We start from the raw sequence: 20,432 nt of genomic DNA, 5'->3' as shown, positions 1-20,432 counted from the left end.
GCGTCTGCCTTCGGCTCAGGTCATGATCCCAGGGTCCTGGGATCGAGTCCCGCATCAGGCTCCCTGCTAGGCGGGGAGCCTGCTTCTCCCTCTGCCTCTGCCTCTCTCTCTCTCTCTCTCTGACTTTCATGAATAAATAAATAAAACATTTAAAAAATAAAAAAATTAAAAAATAAAAAAAAATAAAAAATACCTGCTTTGTTCTCCATAACATCACTACCACCTGAAATTATTACATATTTGTCTCCCCCACTGGAACACAAAGTCCACATGGAAGGGACTTGGGTTATTCACTGTGACATCCCCATGGCCTATATACGAGGTCCCAAATACAGGTTTCTTCACAAAGGGAGGAAGAGAGAGAAGATGACAGGTCAAGGAACAACTAAGGAGTTCTCCACTCCTGAGTCTGTAGGTTAAAATGGCAAGCATAATTTCTCACAGGGCCAGCCACTCTGCACAAAATGGCACCAGCTCACGGCATTCACCCAGATTTGCAAATTCCGTAAGTGGAAGGAATGAGAAATTCTTAAGAACGTTCTAAGGATGAGACATCAAACGTCCAAAACCAAGGTGGGTAGCAGAATGAGAAAATAATGTCCAGCAGCTGCTGACTGCTTTTCTGTCCAGCAATTTTGCAAAAGGGAAATACCTGCTTCCTGCAGCTTAGGCTTCCAGAAGCTAAGCCCCTGCCAAACTGGTTGTCACTCCATGCAAAGACAGACTGATGCATCAACCAAAAAAATTACTCACCATCTGTGTAACAAGCACAGCTGTAGCGGCCACTCCAGTCTTCACACTGTGGACAGGCTGGCTGTTGTCCCCACCCAACTCCATCTCAGCTGAGAAGTTGAGGTTTGGTGAATAGAATAAACTGTAACACCTCAGTTATCTGGTATTAAGGAAAAATCCACTAATCCACAGTGAAATTTCTAGATAACCAAAATGTACCTGCTTCATCAATTTAAAAAAAAAAATGGCTTTCTTATAAATGTTTGGGGTTGCAAATCTTCTACCCAAAGATTATTATGCACCTCTGTAATGAGGACACATTTAACGACATCATCCTAGGGTTCCTTTGTTAAAAAAACAAAATTCAGCTGAGTAAATTTTAAAGATTTTATTGGCTTTATTCAATGAGTCATGAATGGGGCAGCATCCCATCTAACAGACAGAAAGGAGCTCTGAGGAGCTGTACAAAATGAAAAGACTTTTATAGGCAGAAGTGAGTAGGAATAAGGAAGTCATGCTAGGCCAAAGCAGACTGGTTACTGTGAGGTCATTCTCCTTTAGGGGATGACAGGGGTCTATCAGGCAGATTACCTAACTGGTGCTGTCAGATGACTTCTGACTAGTTTAAGATTCCATTTCTGGGAGAGCCGAAACTGATTATTAAGTTTCAGTTTGGTGATGTAAGTCTCCATTTGGAGACTGCTATCTTGTTTTCAGTGCCTGGAATCTCTATTGTTCTGCCTGGGCAGGATTCAGGCACTAACGAATGAAGATGCTGTCTGCCCCAATTGTACAGACTTTGTGCTTAGTGCTCAAGTTTGAATCCCAGAGAATCCTCCCTCAGTCTCAGGCCACTGGCTATCCGCAGACATGTCTTCAGAGTGTTTCCAAGCTGCCTCTCTCCCAGATAGCTCGATGGAGAACTCAGATGGCCCAGGCTCTAAGAACTAGGCCTGACCTAAGAATGGACACAGCGAGTGAGCAATTCACAGTCCGAGAGGGTCCTCAGACTCAAGGTGCCCAAACAAGGGTTTCTAGGCATGCACTGTTAAACATCAGTCCCTGCTGTTCCAGAGTCATTTATTCCAAGAGGTCCTGGCTGCGAGCAATAAGCTCTCAACCAGAAAGGCTTGAGATTAACAGGACTGACAGGACACTTAGGCCCTGCAGGTAGATATTCTGCAGCCTGAGGAGACATCGGGTGAGAAGAAATCTATCCACAGGCTTCTACACACAGAGAAGGAAATGTGAGTCCGCATGCTTTGTGGCTGGTGACAGTGGGGAGCTGTCTACACCTAGTCCAATTCATCTGTCACACCTGCATGCCATCTATGCACCTGTAGAGTTTCATTCTATTAGGGGGACACAGAGGATGAATGCCATGAAAGCCTCCAAACCACACGACTTCCCAAAACAATATGCAAATGTATACTACTCACAGTCACAAAAATATTCTCGGTACTTACTTAGAATTGTAATATTGGAATTCACTAAAGCTACATTAATAATGAATATCAATCCCATAAACACAAGTAAGAGAGAGTGGTAAACTAGACAAACAAAACAAAACGAAACAAAAGGCTGCAACCAACTTTCCAAAGAAGCAAGTCTATCTTAAGGAGAAGAATACCCCAAAAGAATGGGAAAGGGGGAACCGGTACTAGCTGTGTGATCTTAGGAGAGATCGTGTCACCTTCTGGGCCTCAGCTTTTTCATCTATAAGACAGAAACAATTCCTATCTCAGGGGTATTGGTGTTTTTTGAGCTGTGGATTGAAACCTATGGGGTCTTAAAATCAGTTCAGTGGGTCACAACTAGCAAAAAATAAAATAAAATATGGTTCCAGAAATCAGGCTACTTCTGAAAGGGGTACACATCATGTTAATATAATGTGGTACTTCAGTACTAGAAATAAATACTGACACGCCAATATTTTCTTTTGCTCTCCAACTCTAGTCACTAAGCTCAACAAATTCCTCCTGAAACCAGAGGCCTGGTTCTCACTGCCTAGCCAGTTGTTAATCTTCACAGCTGACTTAGCACCACTCCACCTTCTGACCACCATATGTGCTAGGGACAGCCAAGCCTGACAGTAACCAGGAGCTTATGACCAAGTCGGCAGGAGGGCTGTGCCTTCAAGCTTTCTTCTCCCAGGGACAGTCAGTTTTGCCTCCCTGCCAGAAACCATCACGACAGATCAACACATATCCTTTACTGAATCTTGTGGGAGCTACAGAACTCCAAGTCAAGGAGCCCAACTCCAGAGACTCTATTTGCTGATGAGACAGCACTAACCAGAATTTGGACAGTCAATTTCCATAGAAGACTGGAGAGTGAAGGAAGATGAAGAAATGGGGTGCAGGAGCAGAGAGGGTTCCACGGAGAAGCAGGGGCTGAAGTGAGCATCAGAGGGTAAGGTCTCTATGCCACACAGGCCTCACATTGGTGCAGCCTCCAGGGCCCGTGCTGAGATGCCCCTGCTTCCAGCATGCAGGCCCCAAAGAACTCTGGGGCCACTACCCCACCTCCTCTCTCCAAAACAGGTGCAGAGTGAGGCAAGTGCTCTCCCACCCCAACAGCCTGTTGGCTAACCCTGAGACGCTCACAGGTCCTCCTGTGTTAGGGGCTCTTTGGCCAAGCCATGGAAGGAAATGACTATGGAGGCCAGGAAGGCAGAATGGCTAAAGCAAAGAGCATGGAACTCAGACTCAGCCTACCTGGGTTCAAATTCTGACTTGAAGTTCAGGCCTTTTTGCTCATCCCTGTAAAATAGGAGCCAATACTTCTGATAATCCAGGTAGCCTGCCTCTAGATATATATACACAAGTCACTCGCTGGTCACTGCATGTGCAGGACACGTGTAATACATCACAGCCCTGCTGAACAGCGCCCCCTGGCCCTCAAACACCTGCTAGGTGATAACTGCAGCGTGTCTATGAAAAATTAGATTTTCAGTTTCCTTAACTATTAAAAAAAAAAAAACAAAACCTCTTACAAATCAATAAAATGTAGCCATGCCAATAGAAAAAAATCAGCAAGAGACAATTTGCCAAATACAAATAACCTGTATACTTAACCTCACTAATAATCAATGACATAAAAAATAAAATGGCCATAGAAGCCATTTTCTCACATCAGACTGAAGAGATAAAAAGAACATTCACGGTGGACCAGGCTTGGAGAAAATGAGTACGCTTATACAGTACTCATGCAAATGAAATTAGTACCACCTTTCTGAAAGGCAATTTGGAAGTATGTATTAAGAACCTTTAAATGGTTCACATCTCCTCTGATCTAGTCATTCCTTGACGAGAAATATACCCAAAGTGAGTATCTAGCGAAATACGTCATTTACATGAGGATGTTCATCATGCCCTTATAAGAAGAAACAACTTATATGACCTACTTAACAAAGATAGGGAAAAACACCAAGCAGCCACAGAAAAAAGATTAGCAGGGCACAATAAAAATGTCAGCGGCAGTTATATTCTAGGTAGTAAAATTAAAGGTAAATTTTTAAATATTTTCCCATCACCTCCACATTTTCCACCAAACAAGTATTGTTTCCATACTTTAAAAAAAGTACCAATTGGATATATCTAAGCCTCTCAACTTTTCTGTGCTGACACCTTTACTGGCTCCCTCCTAAACTTTCTGGCCTGGCCCTCAGGCCTTGCCACTGGGACCCCTCACTTATTCTTGGTCCATCTTTCCAGACACATTCCTGCTCCTTCAGCTCAAATGTCACCACCCCACAAGCTCTCCCTCTGCCCCCGCCCAAGCAGTGCTAAACAAGTCAGAACGATGAGCAAGCCCTAGTCCCACATGGATAACCACAGGAGACAACATGAGATTCTTCAAAGTAACCAAAACAACCAGCCCGAGGTCAGCTTCCCCGACCACATTATCTATAGTGAACTCGTCAAAGCTAAGAAACATTTGTGATGAATGAAGATGGAAATCCTGGGCCAAATTTCCCTGGAAAAAAAGGGGGCTTGAAAAATCTCAAACCATCCTGGTTTTCCATCCCCTTTTTGAGCCCCTGGACACTAAAAGCCTTTGGTTTTTCAACTTCAAATAACAGCTCATTCTTAGATTTTGGATTTTCTTTTATTAATACAGTATTTATTGGTCTTCCCTTTATCAAACCCTGAGCCAACCACTTTGCCCAGGCTGCCTGGGGAGGTATAAGAAAAGGAACATACAGGGCAGACGAGACACGGGAGAAAGATGGAGACACAGCTCCTTCACATAGTGAAGAGGATGAGAAAGGCCACCATCAGGCAAAAGAGCCCCATGGTCTCCAAGAGGGCAAAGTCCAGAATGGTGTAGAAGAGCTGTTGCTTCAGAGACAGGTTCCTGACATGACCAGTGATGAAATCCCCAAACATAGTCCCAATTCCAGCCCCAGAGCCAGCCATCCCTACCATGGCAGCCCCAGCCCCGATGAACTTCCCTTGAAATGGCTCTGGTTCACCTGCGGCTGGGAATAAGTGAGGTCAGAGGACACGGGGCTGCCAAGCTGCTGAGGCTCTCATCTGTCAGTGTCTCCAGTGGTGCTTTTATTGATTTATTTTTTATTTATTTATTTTTAATTTATTTATTATTATTTATTTATTATTATTTTTTATTTTATTTTTATTTTTTACTTATTGATCGGCTCAACAGCTGAGAGGTGCTCCTGCCCAAGAAGGGGGTGGAGAGGAACTTCGCACAGACATACATTTTCAGGGGATGAGGGGCTGCAGCAGGAGAACTGCTCCCAGGGCACAAAAGACAGAGAGCTCATATTTTGGATACTTTAAGAACAATGAGAGGGGCGCCTGGGTGGCTCAGTCGTTAAGCATCTACCTTCAGCTCAGGTCATGATCCCAGGGTCCTGGGATCGAGCCCCGCGTCGGGCTCCTTGCTCTGTGGGAAGCCTGCTTCTCCCTCTCCCACTCCCACTGCTTCTGTTCCCTCTCTTGCTGTGTCTCTCTGTCAAATAAATAAATAAAATCTTTAAAAAAAAAAAAAAAAAAGACCAATGAGAAATGTAAGAGTCGTGTGTTAGAACACCAAACCCTGTAATCCGGATAATTCTTCCTGAGACCTAGGAAAGAGGATGTCCAACCACAGCAACTAGGAATCAAGCAGAACCCTCTAGAATGAGATGTCGCCTGTCTGATAAAAAGCCTCTAGGAAAGGCTGATATCTCTGGAAGAAATGGTTCTTTGTCAGCAGTGCTCAAACTAGCTACTCTCCTATAGTGTGTTTTCAACAGACCACTATTTGAAAACTGAAAATTCTCTGTACAGAGAATTCTGTGGAGCAGACAGAAGATAGAAATGGCAACCCATTCAAGAGAAAACTGAGAGTCTGGCTGACATCCCTGTGAAAAAACAAAGCCCATGTGACCCTTACTCTCCCAAAACTATAGGGGGTGACAGACGTCAGCCTCAACATGGCAGACTAGACTGCAGCAGGAAATTCTATTTAAAGTGGCCAGTGAAGGAGACCTTTGTGCTTCTACAAACTACCCTCATACTCAAACAGTAGGATGGGACACTACACACCGACAGTCAAAGGGAGTACAGAAGATTTATGATTTATGCCTTCAGAGGGAAGCCCCTAGAAAAACTGGCTAAAGGCAATCAGAATGCAGGCTGGCTGGTCAGTCCCCCTGAGCCTGCTTCCATATGTGACATAATGGAACCGACCATTCCTCAACGGATTATTTTTCCACCAATGACCTCTTATTTAGAAGACTATTATTATTTTGAAGACTGAATTTATCAGTAACTGATTCATTTCTCCAAAGAGAAGTGCCCCATCACACTAAGAACCTAGCCATGGCCTCCTTCTTAGGCCCTTCAGGCAGCAGGAGAGAGCTGCCAGGACCTGCACCCCCACCAGCAAGTGACTGTTCCAACATCTAGGGAATGTACTTTTCTGTTGCAATGGTGGAAAGAGGCTGCTGTGATGATTTTTATCTGAAGTCATCTAGTTAAAGCAGCACCACTGGGCGCCTGGGTGGCTCAGTTGGTTAAGCGACTGCCTCCGGCTCAGGTCATGATCCTAGAGTCCCGGTATCGAGTCCCACATCGGGCTCCCTGCTCAGCAGGGAGTCTGCTTCTCCCTCTGCCTGCCACTACCCCTGCTTGCACTCACTCTCTCTCCGTCTCTCTGTCAAATAAATTTTATTTATTATTTTATTTATTAAAAGATTTTATCTTTTAAAAATATATCATAAGAACTTAGCAAAATCCATAAAATGGGAAATGTATAAAGGTTTATTGTTCAGAAAAACTTAGGTCCTATCACTTTCTGAGATACCATCTTCCGTGAAAAGATTTTTGGACCATTGTGGAAAATAACGTTGGCAAGGAAATAACACAGTCTGCTCCTCATTCTACTTGACCTCTCCATTCTATTTGACACAGCTTTTCTTTCTTCTCAAAAACTTGTTCTTTCAGGATCTGGTAGCACACCACCCTCTCCTGACTCTTCCCTGATCTCCTACCCAGTGTCCTCTCCTCCATCAGCCAACTCCAACTGAACACAGGTACTTCCCGTGATCGGCTGTCAGCTCTTGCCTTTCTTAATGTCAAGAGCAGAAGCCCAGATTTCAATCAAGAGGAACCATGTTTATCCTTCACCCCAAACATGGAACAACAAAAGTGTTGCAACAGGCTGCTTCTAATGTAAGATCAGCTCAGTCTCTCAAAACTGAAAATTTCCTGTTGATGAAAGCAGACAGAGCACATGCCTTTCAACCTCAATATCCCACTGAACTGAAGTCAATAAGCACAGTAAGGAATAAAACCATGGCCTTTTAGGCAGAAATAGTAAGGGACAGGGACCAACCACATACATGAGATTTCAACAAATTTCTAGATAACAAAGTAGACTGAAGAACTAAGATGGAGGAAATAAAACGGAAAGTGTAGCCAAGAGCATATACTTCAGAAAGCCTCCAGAGAAAATAGAAGCCCTCTGCCCTCTGCTACCGTGGAGGAGTTCTGGACTGAGATCTGACATACGAGATGGTAGATGAGATTTAGGAGGTTCGGCTCCCCATCCGCTCAACCTAAAATGAAGCCTATCAAGCAGCAGGCCCCATCTAAGCACACAGAGGTCTCAGACAAATTCCCAGTCAGGAGAAAGGTAAGCCAAGACATTATTGCTCATTCTTTCCTTGTCCAAATGGGAAAGCTTATTTGGGTTATCCTGCCCCCTTCAGCCTGACCCTCTTCCACAACTGTCCTTGAAGGGGAGGGGGATGGAAGATAACCTTTAGTGCATGGCAACCAGACCCAGTGAGACTACTGGACATCAAACTGCGATGCAGAACTCTGGGCTGCATACAAGGACTAACAACTGGATGGGCTTGGTGCCGCCCGCCTTGGGAGTAAGTGGTATGTTCTGCAGACTGGAAGAAAAGACTGATCAAGCAAGCACACCCTGCAAACCCTCCCCAGTTAGCATTTTCCTGGGAAGACACACAAAGATTGTTAATATGCAAACTACATACAATGCACATGATCCTCAACATGATGTTTTCAGTCAATGTTTATATAGGAAACAAACATCTGTGTCTCAAAAAATCCATTTTTTTTACAGACTTATTTATTTTTAGGGAGAGAGAGTGAATGAGAGCACGGGGGCGGCGCGGGGGGCGGGGCAGAGGGAGAGGGAGAATCTGACTCCCCGCTGAGCACGGAGCCCAACGCAGGGCTTGATCCCACAACCCTGAGATTATGACCTGAGCCAAAATCAAGAGTCAGACACTTAAATGGCTGAGCCACCTAGGCACCCCCATTTGACATTTTTAACAAAACAATACATGGGGAAATTTTTGAGTTATATTCCAAATAACAGTGGGAGGAGGTCAGAATCATTAAACATATCAAATCATTAGTCAAAATTCAAAAGGAATGTATGGTCTTCAAAATTACTGGTATTTTGAGAGTGGTCACATTGGCAACATACGCTCTGTGAATATATGATAAGAGGCTTTCTTTTAGGAAAAAAAAAATGGCCTGATGTCTTATAGCACCATACAAAGAAATTTTTAACATAACAACCAGGGGTATAATAAAGCTATATTCTGTAGTTTTTTCATCCTAAAGCATGGTCTACAAGAAGATGAAAGCTTGCCAGTTCAGGAAGCTCTACTACAACACCAAGCAAACAGGACCGGGTTACACAGTCTGACAATCCACTTGATAATGGATCCCATTATTAGGTTGACCATATGAGATATCCTCCAAACTGGGACACTGCAGAGCAAAGGAAAGTATCACCCACTTCATCACATCCATTAGCAATGACTGCTTCAACCCTTCTCTTCCTTGGTGAGTAATACAGTTCATTAAAGCTGCAGTTCTTGCCTTTTTTTTTTTTAATCTCAAGACCTCTTTACACTTTTTTAAAAAGATTTTATTTATTTATTTGACAGAGAGAGAGCATGCACATGCACAAGCAAATGGGGCTGCAGGCAGAGGTAGAGGACGAAGCAGACTCCCCACTGAGTTGGGAGCCCAACGCGGGACTGGATCCCAGAACCCTGGGATCATGACCTGAGCCGAAGGCAGATGCTTAACTGACTGAGCCACTCAGGCACTCCCCCTCTTTACACTATTACTGAAGATCTCAATAGTTGTCTATGTAAGTTACATTAATCAATACTTGCCATTATTAGATATTAAAACAAATTCCCAAAATATAAGAATACACAAGTGTGGCAGTTTCTTAAGAAATTAAACATAGAATTACCATATGATCCAGCAATTCCACTTTGGGGTCTATGCCCAAAATAACTGAAAGCAGAGATCCCAACAGATATTTATACACCCATGTTCATGGCAGCATTATTCATAATTTGGGTTGTTTGCAGGTTGGGGTTACTGCAGAGAACACTGCTTTCAATATTCTAGAACTTGTCTTTTAGTGAACATTATGAACATTATGCACAGATTTCTATCAGGTAATCACCTAGGAATGTTCATAGAATTTGTATAAATGTAGGTTTTATTTAAGATTTTATTTATTTATTTGAGAGAGAGAGAGAGCACGCACATGAGTGGGGTGGGGTGGTGTAGATGGAGAGGGAAAGAATCTCAAGTAGACTCTAAGCTGAGCGAAGAACCCAGCCCAACACGGGGCTCGATCTCACCACCCTGAGATCACGACCTGAACTGAAACCAAGAGTTGGACACCGAACCGACTGAGACATCCAGATGCCCCTATATATAGCCTTCAGTAAATATTTGCCAGTTTCCAGAGTGGTTGTACCAGTTTATACTCCCACAAACAGTATATGAACTCCACATACTTGCCATCCCTTAGTATTTTCAGTCTTCTTAATCTTAGATATGCTGATGGGTGTGCAGTAAAATCTCATTGTGGGTTTTAATTTGCACTTCCCTAAAGACTAATGATGTTGGGCACATTTTCATATATTTACTGATCATATGAAGAGCCCATATGTCTTTTTTACATATTCATTTTGTAGGAATTCTTTACACAGATTCTGGATGAGTCTTGTGTCAAATATTTTTTATATCTTCTCATCTGTAGACTTCCTTTTCATCTGTAGACTTCCTTCTCATCTGTAGATTTTTTCATTTAGTTCCTAATTTTAATGTAGCTCTATTTACCAACTCTTTCTTTTACAGTTAGTGTTTTATTAGGGACTTTTAAATATCACTATACCATTATCACACCTATAAAAATTAACAATTCCTTTATATTAAATCTCCAATATTTGAATTTACTCAAAATTTTCAATTTTTTTCATAGCAGTTTGATTGAATCAGGACCCAAATAAGGTCCAAAAATCATTAATATACCTTAAGTCTTTTAATGTGTAGATTTTATCATATCTATTGCTCCCACTTTTCTTAAAATGGGGCAAGATGTCTCCTTGCCATGTATTTTCTAAAGTAACCAGGTCATTTGTCCAGTGGTGTTTTTCAATGTGTTCTCCTGTCCCTTGAATTTCCTGTAAACTAGCACTTAGAACTAAAGTATTGATAGGTTCAAGTACGATTTTTGGACAAGATTCCTCCTCTAATTTGTACCTCCATCAAGAGACACACAATATCTGGTTGTCTGATGGTAGCAGCATTGATGGTTATGGTCTCGTTCTATCAATTCAATGGGGAGTTGAATATATTATTTCTTCATTTATTCTATAGACACTTCTAATCAACTATTTGGTTACTCTAAGGTACAGTTCCTATGGGAAAAGGATGATAATGCCTCAGAACAACCTCTTTCTAAGCCCCATTATTTAAAGAAGAAAATTGAGGCAAATCATTGGGGGAGCCCGGTTATAAACCAAGCAGTCCAACCAGAAGTCTGTGCTTGTAACCACTAGGCTATAATAATGCCTCTTCTAAAATCAGGAAACAAGTGAATACTCTGTGTGTCTTTGTGGGGAAGGAGAGACCACAAAGATAGACACTCTCATGCAGTTAGGGTGGCTACAAATTTATTGCAGGAAGGAAATACATTAATTGTATCAAAAGCTTAGACAATGTACATCCCTTTTTAAATCAGCAATTCTAAACATAGAACCTATCTAAGGATATGCAGTGCAGAAAGGGTTTTTTGTGTTTTGTTTTACTTCAACAAGGGTATTTCCTGCAGCTTGCTTATAAGACCAACACTGAAACAACTTAAAAGCCTGACTGGTTCAATAAGTTGAGGTACAGAAACACAATGAAATGACACATAGACATTAAAAATGATGCTGGTTATATATTTACAGACTTGAACAATGTTTAGGGCGTATTAAGTAAAAAAAATAAGTTATAAAACAGTAGTATACATAGTACATGAATGTGCAGTGCATATAAAAAGAAAGGCTATGCACCAAAACATCAACAACAGTGGTTCTCTCTCATTGGCAGGCTTGAGGTGATTTCTTTTCTTTTTGGTGCTTCTACAATGAATACCTTTGTTTTTTTCATGTGTTTCTTTCATAGTAAGAAAAAGTTTGAAATACTGCTTATAAAGAACTTAAAGAACCTTAACAATGTGGGAAAATGCTTCTGACAGCATAAAAAGGCAAGCTATCAGATCATACATGGTAACTACTATTACAGCTGTGTGCAACCACATGCATTTGAACAATGGTTGTTTCTCTGCATGATGGGATTGTTGGTGGGTTTCATTCTCATACGTATACATTTCTGTGATTTCTACAATAAATATATGCCTGATGAAGTAACGACATGGAGAAGAGCTAAAATAGATTTTAAGAAAATAAGGTTTAAACAGGTAGAGGTAGGGAGAAAGGTGACAAAGAAAAAGCACAATTCAGGAGGTGGAAACAGCAAGAGCCAAGACTGATATCACAGGGGTACCAAGCAAGAGGAGGGACTGGGTAAGAGAGAAGACTTTATAGTCTTCTACAGCCAGAATTCTTTTTTCTTTTTTCCCCTCTAATTAATAGGGTGATTTCAGAGCTGTTAAGAGGATAGAAAGGACAGATGGACTAGAAATGACTGAGTACAAATCCTGAAGGGAGGGAGCTCACTTAGAGGGTTCTCAGTAGTGCTGAACTATGTGAAATATGCAAGAGCAACAGGTAAGGAATCCAGGTAACACCTGGTTAGAACCGGTCACCTGGATGGGGTGAGAGAACAGAAGACATAGGGACCAATGGATTTAACCTAGAGCAACTTAGAGATCTGATTCTACTTGCAGAAGAGACAGAAAGAGGGCCAATGTCTAGAACAAGATAAGTCAGATTTGAGATAGTCACTGGTTGAGGGATATGCACCAAGGAATGTCCTGAACGTCACTGAAACCACCAAGACTAGCAGGACATAGATTGTGGGGAGGAGGCTCTGAGAATCGCCCACTGAGGAATCTGGGGTCAATGACAGAAATCTTCTCAACATCAGGCACCCAGGAGCAGAGAGTATTGCCAGTAAATCCCATGTCTCAACGGCTCTTTCAAAAACACAGCAGAGTCTCCACAGAGAAGCCCCAGGCTGGCCCTCTGGTGACCCTAATACAAAGGACTTGGTGCCAAAAGGTAACAAACGGACATCTGACTTTGGAAGGACATATCAGGTCCTGCACCAACAGCAGGTACTCACGAGCACCGGAACTTGGCTCAAGAGGCTGAGTCTGCAGAGCACTAGGGAGAAGGGGAGGTGCAATTCACAGCGTACCCTTTGCACCTTTCAAATTCTGAACCATGCACTGCCCAGTCAAAATGACACAATGAAGTTTAACTTTCTTGAAAAGGTCACTCAACCTAGTGGGCCCTATGCCATCCCCACTGTTGGGGCAAACAGCATGGGAACAAAGATTGGAGACTGGCAGGGTGAGCTGCCTAATGGATCCAGCCTACCATCGCTGGCACCACACCACCATGCCACAAGGCTTGGAAGGCAAGAACTCTGCCCAATGCCAGGAACAAATTCGTATTTTTCCAAGACGACCCTGGCAAAAATACTCATCAAGAGTCAGGGTCTCTATGTCTCTTTCACAAACCAGAGGCAGCATAGCACATGAAAGGCTGTGCTTTCTCACGCCCAGCAGCCTCCAGCATGGGTCAGGAAAGGCAGGGAGACTGTCACAGCACAGGGAACATGAAGCCCTGTGCAGCAGTTACTCCACAAGCCTACTGGAAATGCAAACGAGTTCAGTATACTCCACCTGGGTGGATCCTAGAATAGATGGAAGAGCGCACAAATCAGAAACACAGTAGTCCCCTTATCTGCAGTTTTGCTTTCCCAGGCCCCAGTTACCGCCAGGCAGCCGGGGTCTGGAAGCAGGTGATCTTCCTAAGGTATCGTCAGAAGGTCAAGAGTAGCCAACCTCTAAGTCCCAGCGCCTACATCATTGACCTCACTTCATCTCCTCACACTGGCATTTTATCATCTCACATCTTCACAAGAAGGGCGAGTACAGAACAATATTTTGAGAGAGAACATGCTCACATAACTTTTATTATAGCATATGGTTGTAATTATTCTATTTTAATATTGTTGTCCATCTCTTACTGTGCTAATGTGCAAATTAAGGTTTATCACAGGCATGTATGTATAGGAAAAAACACAGTGGATAGAGGACTCGGTACCATCTGCAGTTGTAGGCATCCACTGGGGTCTTGGAACATATCCCCTGCAGATGGCGGGGGCGGGGGTGGTTAACTCTACTGATGCTCACATTCTTTCGAACAGTTTAAAGGATGATTATTTGCATCCTTTTGCAACTGTGAAATTAGCTACAAGATTCATTTTTGTGCATTCAGTTATATTTCTTCAAATCAATGGAGAAAGAATGAAATATTTGGAGTTTTGGAGCCAAAACTGGTATAAAATCCTGAACATTTTCTTCATGAACACAGACACCAGCCCTCCCTCAGAGCTAACAGAGACTGTATACAGCAGACACGGAGTCAGTGAATGTTCTAAGGAGAAGGTGTGTTGAATACTGAGTGACTGATCATTGCTGGAACAAGCGGTTCTGACACTGAAAATCATCATCTGGAAAGCAGCCTCATGTAGCTCAGTGTGAGGAGCCCAACCACACTGGGAGTTCCTTTCAAAGATACCCAAATGGCTGCTCCCAGGCATGGACTTCAGAATATATAAACCACCAGTAACTGGGAAAACTGGACCTAATCAACTTCTTCTGCCAATTTTTTTCTCTCAGAATCTCCACATTTACTGAGAATTTGCAAACACATTTTGAAAAATTCATTTGCTATTTTTCTGATTTTTATGGCCACATAAGAAAAATAGGTGCTATTTGCGTATGTTTTTAAGGTCTGTAAAATAATTCTGTACCCTTGCAGGCAGCATTATGCAACATAATGAGAAAAAAAACAGAAATAAGAAAACCTTCATACTATGACCCATTCTGCCTCTAACAAGCTGTGTGACCTTGAGCACGTAAACTCTCTGGGATATGGTGTCCTATCAAATAATGACTTCTAAGATCTTTCTAGTTCTAACAACCAATGAGAACTTACCATTTTTAAAAGATATAAATTCTTCTAATGAATTATCACAAATGTGTACAAACAAAACATTTCAAACAAAATCAGCATCAGCTCTTTTAAAGAAAAAGATTTTATTTTTAAGTAATCTCTACACCCAACGTGGGGCTCAAACTTACAATCCTAAGAGCAAGAGTTGCATGCTCTACCAACTGAGCCAGCCAGGCACACCAAAATTAGCTTTTTAAAAAAATTTTAAAAAAAAAACTAATTTTAAGTAGTCACAAAATTGGGAGTTGAGTTTTTAAACTTACATACTTTGATCAACATAAATAAGAAAATTAAAATGGTGGGTTATGTGACAAATCTTGTACCTTCTCTCCCTGTTTAAGAACCATAGTCAAGGGCGTCTGGATGGCTCAGTCGGTTAAGCATCTGCCTTCAGCTCAGGTCATGATCCCAGGGTCCGGGGATCAAGTCCTCCATCAGGCTCCCTGCTCAGTGGGAGCTCGTGCACGTGCGCGCTCTCTCTCAAAAATAAACAAATAAAATAAAAATTAAAAAAAAAAAGAACCATAGTCAAGGTTTACTGACTTTTCAATACCCAAAGTATTTCTCAATAAGAAAAAAAGTTGAAATAGAGCATTTCTCCTATATCTGTAGTTTTATAGCTCTTAAGATTTCATTTTTTCAGTAATTCACTCTTAAAAAGCAGAAAAACACTTTTAATTACTCACCACTGTCCCCAAATATATTATATCTAGTGCACTGAAGGGAAGATAATTGCATACAGCAATGCTGCTTCTACGGCTAAAGCCTGCCTGTGATTCTGAACACCGAAAAATTGAGCAAAGAAAATGAACTGAAAAGATAGGTCGGGGAGCCTGGGTGGCTCCGTCGTTAAGTGTCTGCCTTTGGCTCAGGTCATGATCCCAGGGTCCTGGGATTAGAGCCCTGCATCAGGCTCCCTGCTCAGCAGGGAGTCTGCTTCTCCCTCTCCCACTCCCCCTGCTTGTGTTCCCTCTCTCGCTGTATCTCTCTCTGTCAAATAAATAAATATCTTAAAAATTTTTTTAATTAAAAAAAAAAAAAAGATCGGTCACAGAAGGCCAAGCCCTGTAATACTTTCCTTAAAAAGTGATGAATAGGAAAAAACTACTCCAAACACTCATAACTTGATGATTTAATCATCTTACAAGAGTGGAAGGTGAATATTATTTTTTTCTATAAAACTATATTTCAGGGGCGCCTGGGTGGCTCAGTCGTTAAGCGTCTGCCTTCGGCTCAGGTCATGATCCCAGGGTCCTGGATCGAGCCCTGCATAGGGCTCCCTGCTCGGCGGGAAGCCTGCTTCTCCCTCTCCCACTCCCACTGCTTGTGTTCCTTCTCTCGCTGTGTCTCTCTCTGTCAAATAAATAAATAAAATATTTTTTAAAAAACCCACCTATTAAAAAAAAACAAACTATATTTCAGCTAGAAACAACCGTAGCTAATATACTATCACAATGTGACAATTCCTGCCCTACCTATGTAACATGCATATTCATTTAATCCACAGGAATATCCTCTGAAGCACATGCTACTTTATCACCTCCATTTTAGGGATGGACAAACAGAGGCTTTTATAAGCGCCTTGCTCAAAGTTACACAGCTGGTAAGTGGCACAGTCCCTGCTCCTAACGACTGTCTTCAGTTAAACTTTAAACTCTTCTTTCTAAATGGTGTCACTATTTCCTTCCCATGCTGGCTTCATCCATCTACAAAGGAAGCCTTGAAACAAGTAAAGCTCTAATTTAAGTAGCACTCCAGCACCTAAATACAGCAGAGCCTTCACTCTAACCTCCAAAACAAAGTCTCCTGAAATGCCAAACCCAACATAAATTTTAAGATGACAATCTTTTGGCCCATGTTTCATCCTTTTCTTTCCTAACCTCCATTGGAAAAACATGGTTGGGCAGAAAGAGGATCATTCTCAAAGCTTAAATTCCAAGTTTCTTAAATTTGGCAACAATACTGTGCTTTGGGACTTTAAAATTATAAGCACGGTTCCCAGAGGAAAACATTTCCTTTATTAGCAATTGGCTTTGAAAATTCCATTCTAGGATGCTAAATATAACAAAATACCTTCTGTCTTCTAATAAACACATTCTCCAGATTATTTTGAAACTAATGATTACTTACTTACAAAACAATTTTGCCACAACCATTAAGCAAATGGAACATTTTAAAGAATCTTTCAAATGTGTTCCACTTCTTTTAATGAACTGACCTGATACTATTTTCTGAATTCTTCTATGAAATAAGAAAGTTCTCATTTCACAATTCATTTCTTTAAAGAGATAGCCTTGTTTTATTCTAATTTTTTTTTCAAGATTTTATTTATTTGACAGAGAGAGAGAGATAACAAGAGGGAGAGCACAAGCAGGGGGAGCAGCAGGCAAAGGGAGAGGGAGAGATAGGCTCCACACTGAGCAAGGAGCCCGACGTGGGACTCAATCCCAGGACCTTGGGATAATGACCTGAGCTGAAAGCAGATGCTTACCACTGAGCCACCCATGCACCCCTATTTTATTCTAATTTTCTTAAGTTTTAACAGAAGAATATCAGCAAAGCCAGAATCATGAAAATAGGTTTTTCAAACCATGAAATAGAATATTTTTAAAGATTCTATACATTCATCAAAGGCACATAAAGCATTTCATAGTTCTTAAAATGTATCTTTATTATTAAAAATACCATACGTGGTAGTTCAGAAATACTGAGTGATGAGGCCGGGGAGGAGTTGACTGCCTTGTTCCGGGTTAATGGACTACATCAATCAGGTTTTTAACCAAATGCAGTAGCTGCTGTGTTTTAGGGAACAGGCACTTAGTGGAGCTCACAACCCCAGGCATTCTGTCGTTGTATAAGTGGTTCAAGTGCAGTTGTAAAAATTTAAGGTACCTTTAGCTGGACAGCTCCTCATGTTCTCCCTACCTAAAACATGGGAATGAGAAAGTAATTAAGACTCAACTGGCACTTTTTCTCTGGGAGACGGATCCAAGGAATTGAGTGGGGAGGGTAAAAACTTTCACCTCACAATCCCATGGGGTGTGTGTTTTTGTTTTCACAAGTATGTCTAACCATTACAAATAGCTTTTCAAAACATACAGCCCACTGGTTATCGTGCCTTCTTTTGTCTCCCTCTCTTCACACCTTTTAGGCCACAAAGTCCCTTAACATTAAATCTTAAACAGGGCTACACAACCTCTAAACATCTAAATATTCACCAACTAGTATATGCAGGGTGGGGCAGAGTTCTTTCAGGCCCAACCAGGATACTTAATGGGAAGATAAGAGATTTCAAAGTACCATTTCTCTGCAAGTGACTCCTACGCTTGCGCTGGAACCCTGAATTTTCTCCAAAATTTATTCTAAAAATTAATATGAAGAGTTCTCCTTGAATGATCCACTGTCAACAGCAGTAACAAAAAACTTGTTTAACACCCTATTATCTTTCACCCCAAACATGCGTTCTAGTATAACTGCTCTGTTGACACCCTGTCCCCAGATTTTGTGCTTTCTTCCTTCCTGGTGTTTCCCTGACGTTCCTTTCCTCCAGTTGTCAAAACGTGCAAGCTACATACATAAGTGGGTGCTGTAGGCCTGGTGTAGGACAACAGGGATTGGTGGCAACAGCTGTTCCTCAGCTCCAGCCCCATGCTAATCAGGTGGGACTATGATGGCAGATCTTCCAATTATCCACAGAGGCCTGAAATTCAGACTGTTAGGAGAAACGTTCTGGTTTTTTAAAATAGCATGTGACCAAAGAAAACATGTGCAAATCGCCCGTTGGCAACTCCCAAGTTAACCAGCGTCTTCCATTCTGGCCCAGGCTCCCTCGGTCCATTCTACACACCACTGCCAGATCCATTTACCAAACACACTGCTCCTGAAGCTCGAAATATTATCGCCAAGCCCCAACCCTTACGCTGCCATTCAACGTCCACTGAACCAACCACTCTCCACCTTCCTCAACTCTCCTACACAAACCTTTCACTTCAATGAAAGGTGTCAACCCCCCCATCCCTCACCCCTCAACCAACTGCGTCCCCGCCAAGATGGCCTCTTTTTTTACCCTCCTGCTCTACCCCATCAATGCCCACACTTGAAGCAGGAAACCTACTCGGGGAGTACACCTTCCAACACCTGCAGACGACGTGAGTCAAGAGACCTCTCTGCTTAATTTAAAACCAATAGATTGCACTTTCAAGAAAGAACTTAAATCTCCTAAGAGGCAAATTCCATGGCCTTGTCTTGATAGCCGCCTCCTCGCCCAAATATTTTAAAGGGGAGCAGAGAGCTTTAGACTGGCTCAGATGAGTCTCCTGCCAAAGAAGGCTTTACGGGGTCCCGATGTCTCCACACCAGGAAGTCCTCGGGGTGGTGGGAGACTGGAAGGGGACCCCCATCAACCCTGCGAGGCAAGTGGCCCCGCGCAACCTCCCGCGCGCTCCTTCCTGCGCCCGGGAGATGCCACCCCCAACCAGACCCCAGAGCCGGGGTTCCGACCTACCGCCCCCTCGTGCGCGCTCCGCCGAGGCCCCCACCCAAAGACCCTTGGCGCTGCCCGGGGCCGCTGTCGGCGGCGACAAAGGGTCAGAGAGCGAGACGACACCTCTGCGCGCGGCCCCCGCGAACCTCCGGGGGGCGCCGCTGCCCGGCCGCGCCAACCCCGACGCCGCCGCTACCTTGTCCTCGGGCGGCGCGTCCGGCTCGCGGACCGCCCTCTGCCTCAGCTCGGTCATGCTTGGAGACCCCGGCGCTACGTCGCGGCAGGCGAGCAGCGCAGCCGCCAGAGCGGGCAGCTCAGCGCGGGCACGCGCGGACTCCGCTCGGCCGGCCCCGCCCCGCCTGAGCGGCTCTCAGGACCCACCACAGCCCGGCTGCCGGCTGTGGAACTCGGCCCCGCCCAGCGCCGCCGCCGCTCTTTCACCCGGGCGGAGCACGATCTGCCTGCTCCAGCACCCGCTCCGCTCGCTCCGCTAGGGGGGAGGGCCCCGGAGCGAGCGCGCACGCGCACCGCCGCCATCACGGCTGCAGAGATCCACCAATGGTGAGACTCCATCAGGGAGGAGGAGTTGTGGGGGCGGGGCGGAGCGGAACGGAGAAGCGTGCATTGGACTAGCTGCATGAGGAGGCGGGAAAAGGCGTGTGTTTCCGAAGGAGACTAGCCAATGGGAGCTCCGGCCTGACAGCGGACGGCTGGCGCTGGCGCCCGGGATCCCAGAAATATAAATAAGAAGCTGGGGGCGAGAGGCGGCGTCCTACAAAGGCTAACCTGGAGGAAGCTTGGTACTCTCCGCTTCGTGTCCTCCGTAGCCAGGGCTTGCCCCTCACGCATACAAAGCAGACACTTGTTAGGCCCTGAAGTGGAAAACCCTGGGGATCCCACCTGTGTAAGAGGAGAGACTCACGTGATAAGGAAGTGAGACCCAAACTTTAGTCGACTTTGCTTTGCCAAGTACTTATTCATCAATTATGCTAGCCACTGAACTAAGTAATCGCTTTATCTCATTTATTCTGCCGGGAAGTAGATACGATTTTTATTTTACAAAATCTTTCACGGTTTTTCAAATTTCTTTTCTGTCTTCTGGACTGTTGAAAGACCTTTTCTTGGACAGGAATGATGCCTACTTCGTTCATAGTGAATGTTCACTGTGTACCTGACATATCCTAGTACTTGAATGGATTTAAAAATTCTAAAGGAGGA

General features: G+C 43.5%; 1 protein-coding gene and 1 pseudogene across 2 annotated transcripts in view; both read right to left on the bottom strand.

Annotated features, from left to right (window-relative positions):
- The window catches only part of CDS2 (CDP-diacylglycerol synthase 2), a 58,104-nt gene extending 38,435 nt beyond the window's left edge, over positions 1–19,669 (bottom strand). The window contains exon 1 of one of the 2 annotated variants that reach the window (XM_025876000.2): positions 19,411–19,669. In XM_025876000.2, coding sequence (XP_025731785.1) covers positions 19,411–19,467 — 57 coding nt within the window. In that variant the 5' untranslated portion in view covers positions 19,468–19,669. Of the gene's footprint in view, positions 1–15,054; positions 15,141–19,410 lie in introns of those variants that run through there. The other variant, XM_073878354.1, reaches the window with a different exon arrangement.
- LOC112827271 (ATP synthase F(0) complex subunit C2, mitochondrial-like) lies at positions 4,847–5,579 on the bottom strand (annotated as a pseudogene).
- Positions 19,670–20,432: the final 763 nt, after the last annotated feature.

This window comes from Callorhinus ursinus, unplaced genomic scaffold, assembly GCF_003265705.2.
Source record: "Callorhinus ursinus isolate GAN/ISIS: 27379988/994484 unplaced genomic scaffold, GSC_fseal_2.0 scaffold29, whole genome shotgun sequence".
In the NCBI taxonomy this organism is placed as follows: domain Eukaryota; kingdom Metazoa; phylum Chordata; class Mammalia; order Carnivora; family Otariidae; genus Callorhinus; species Callorhinus ursinus.
Note: the sequence above shows the minus strand (reverse complement) of the source record. Positions and strands in the feature narration are given on the sequence as shown.